Consider the following 3428-nt stretch of genomic DNA (forward strand, 5'->3'; position numbering starts at 1 on the left):
ACTAACATCTATACGGGACCCAATGGAGGCAGTCCTAAGAGGAACGTTTGTAGTGATAAGTACCTAAATCCAATATCAAAAGGTCTCAAGTTTATGATTCAGTGATACACCTTAAGGACTTAGAAAAAAAAACAGAACAAACCTAAAATTGTAGATGAGTAGAGTTACTAAAGGTTAGGCCTGAAATCAATGAAAATAAAATATAAAGAATTAATGAAATGAAAATCTGCTTATATGAAAAAATAAATAATATTGAAGAATTCTTAGTGAAAATAACCTAAAGAATTGAAGATTAAAACTACTTGAACTATGTTGTATCTCACTCCAATGAGAGTTGTCATTTTTCAGGCATACAAAGAACAAATGCTGGTATGAAAGTATGGAAAGGCAAACACTTAAACACTGTGGGTAAAAACTTATACTACTCCAGACACTCACTCCGAAAATCAATTTGAAAGTTTCTAAGACAAAAAACAAACAAACAAAAAACACCAGAAATAGTAATATGACCCTGCTACACCACTCCTAGGTATAAACCCAAAGGACTTTACATTTTACTACAGAGGCAGGTGAAAATGCATGTTCTTTGCTGCTTTACTCACAATAACTACAAAACAGAATCAATCTAGATGCCTGTTAACTAAAAAAAATGGATAATGAGAATACGGCACATATATACATAGAATTTTATCCAGTTGTAAGGAAAAATAAAATTTGCAAATAAATGGAGGTAACTGGAAAAAAAATGTACTGAGTAATATCATCCAGCATCTGATGAAAAAGGCCTTAGATTTACTCTCATATAAGGACCCCAGCTTCAAATCTTCTATGTTTATGTGTTTAACATGGAGTACAGGTAGAAATTAGGAAACTGTGTTAGCACTGGGGAGTTGCCTTAAGGGATTAGGTAGTAGAATACAGGTTATATGAAAACAGATAGTACAAGGAGTGGACACAGAAGGTTTAAGCAAAAAGGGAGTAGGGATGGGGAAATAAAGGACTAGATGAAAGCTTAAACAAAATAGAGTCTATTACACAGCTCCATGAGAACCTATAATCTTGCAATCCAATCAAACATATATAGTAAGAGGAAACAATTGAACATAGGTGATAGGAAAGAATAGAGAGAGAATATTAGGAACTGAAGGTTTCCATCCTCTCATATATCTTTCCTTGTTCTGTCTCAAATTCATGGCCTCTTTTTAATGAATTGTTGTTGATATATACATATCCTGCTCATTATATATAATGTTACTTGTTTGTATGCTTTCGGGGTTAACCACTTGATATTAGATGAGCAGCTGTGTGCTCCTCCCTGGAGGAGACTATTTGACCCACTCTCAGTATTCTTCAGCTGACTGTAGTTCTTTGTGCAGGGGTGAGGCCTCATAGACTTTCCCCTGCCCCCTTTGTTATGGCTATTGTTTTTGTTCTTGTTCAGTTCATGTTCAGACAGTCATACTGTATGGGTGTAGCTTTTAACATTACTAGAAGACACAGTCTCACAACAAACTTCCTGTTCCTCTGGCTCCTACAATCTTCCTTCCTTTTCTTCCTGGAAGTTCTCTGAGCCTTAGGTGTTGGAGGGCTTTGAAAACAGATGCTTTGGGACTGTGCTGCACAACTCTGTATGTGAATTAGTGGTGGTTTTTCTGCAATGGTCTCTTTCTCTGCCTTCTAGAATTTTCCTTGATGAGGGTTGAAGAGACACTTACCTGTGGATATGAGGACAAATGTTTAGACTGTGATTAGGGATTGTGTTAGTTAACGAAAATGCTGCTTGTATGTACTCCTCCAAGATCTATGACTTCACCTGTCCTGAGTAGCTGGCTCGGTTTCCAGAACCAGGCATGATTTTCCCTTTGTTGAGTGGTCCTTAATTTTCTTGACAAAGCAAACTAGAAAAAAAAAAAAAAAAAAAGCAGCCCTCATTACTGAACAGTGATGCTCTCCAAAGACATTTAAATGAGAATCTCAGTGCCAAGAACGGGTTATGTCCCCGTGAGTTGTTTGTCAGAGAGGCCCTAAAATCACCTGCAAAACACACACTACTACCATTGCTCTTGATCCCCTAACTAATTAGATTGTAAGACCTTATTGCTGCAGAAACCATAGACTTTGGTTTCAGGAAACAGACAAGTAAGTTTTGAACCGACAAGGACTATTTCCCTGCTTAGCTTTCATCGAGCTAGAAGTTGTGAATGTTGACTGGGAAGAAAATGTGTTGGTGACCTTATCACGTGCTCTATCTAGTTTACTACAATACTGACCTGCCAGGCAAGATGCTCTACCAGTGCATTAGTGGCAAGACTGTTCATGGGGTTAACCAACAACTATTTTGATTGGATGTGAAACCTCTTCCCTAGGGGAGAATTCATACATGCTACCGGAGAACATGGTCAAAATCCATGAGTAGAGAAGCTATAGGCACCATGGAAAAACCTACTGATGCCATTTTTATAAATGCTCATGTTGCACAACTGCATCTAACTATTTATATTTGCAAATATAGATTTAGGCTGTTCCTAATTTTGGTCAGAGTGACTACTTTTTTTTTTTTTTTTTTGCAACTTAGGATGCAAAGTATTTTATTTTTAAATTTCTAAAGTTTGAACACAAGAGAGCCTAGTTTAGATGATTTTCCAAGCTGAATGTGCTTGCATGGAGCTCAGTTTCTGGCTGACAAACAGTTCCTAACACCTTAGGTGGGTGCCTACGTTCTGATCTATGAATGTGAGCTGACCAGCATCCTCTGGTAACATCCCTTTTTTCCTTGATAAGGGCTTAACAAACATTAGGCATTGTTTTAGTCTTACACAGCCAATGCTGCTCCAAATGTCTCCTGGGAGGCATACACCATGTACAGAAAGCCATCTTCATCCTTCTCACTCTCGTACACTTCAGAAATGGGTGTGGACACAATCACCATGCTGCGCCGGTTCACCAGGAGGAAGAAAGCTTGATTGGTGTTAAGCTGTAAGCGCCTTCTAATTATCTTGATGAGCTCGCTCATGTTCACGTGATCAAGTACAAGGAACTTGGTTTTGTCCAGGACAGGCAGTTGCTTCTCACCCTTGTATCGCTCTATTATCACCGTGATCTTGGTGGGGTGCTGTTCCTGTATGAGCCGGACATCTTCCACTCTTTGTTCGAAGCTGCGGCGCTGCTTGAAGGTCTTCTCAGACGGCATGGCGCGGGAGTCCTGGGTCGGAGGCTCTTCTCATTACAATGGCACCAAGACACATTACTGTCCAAGATGCCGGAAATAAGCAACTGTGACTGCTCAGCCATAGATGAGACAGTGATATTGATCACCCCACAAGGGCCAGGGAACATCTGGAAAAGGTGTGGGGGAAAGAATGCAAAAGCCCGTGGGGAGGCATGGTGAACGCCGTCCTCTGGCCTTACTATACATGCCACACACGTCA

General features: G+C 39.7%; 1 protein-coding gene across 1 annotated transcript; it reads right to left on the minus strand.

The window, feature by feature from the left end:
• Nucleotides 1-2571: 2571 nt before the first annotated feature.
• Nucleotides 2572-3212, minus strand: LOC114704185 (microtubule-associated proteins 1A/1B light chain 3B-like). Its single transcript, XM_037209559.1, has one exon. It carries the CDS (start codon nt 3188-3190, stop codon nt 2813-2815), a length of 378 nt encoding a protein of 125 aa, XP_037065454.1. The 5' UTR covers nt 3191-3212; the 3' UTR covers nt 2572-2812.
• Between the last annotated feature and the right edge of the window lie 216 nt (nt 3213-3428).

The sequence above is a fragment of the Peromyscus leucopus genome, chromosome 11 (assembly GCF_004664715.2).
Source record: "Peromyscus leucopus breed LL Stock chromosome 11, UCI_PerLeu_2.1, whole genome shotgun sequence".
NCBI classification, from domain to species: Eukaryota; Metazoa; Chordata; class Mammalia; order Rodentia; family Cricetidae; genus Peromyscus; species Peromyscus leucopus.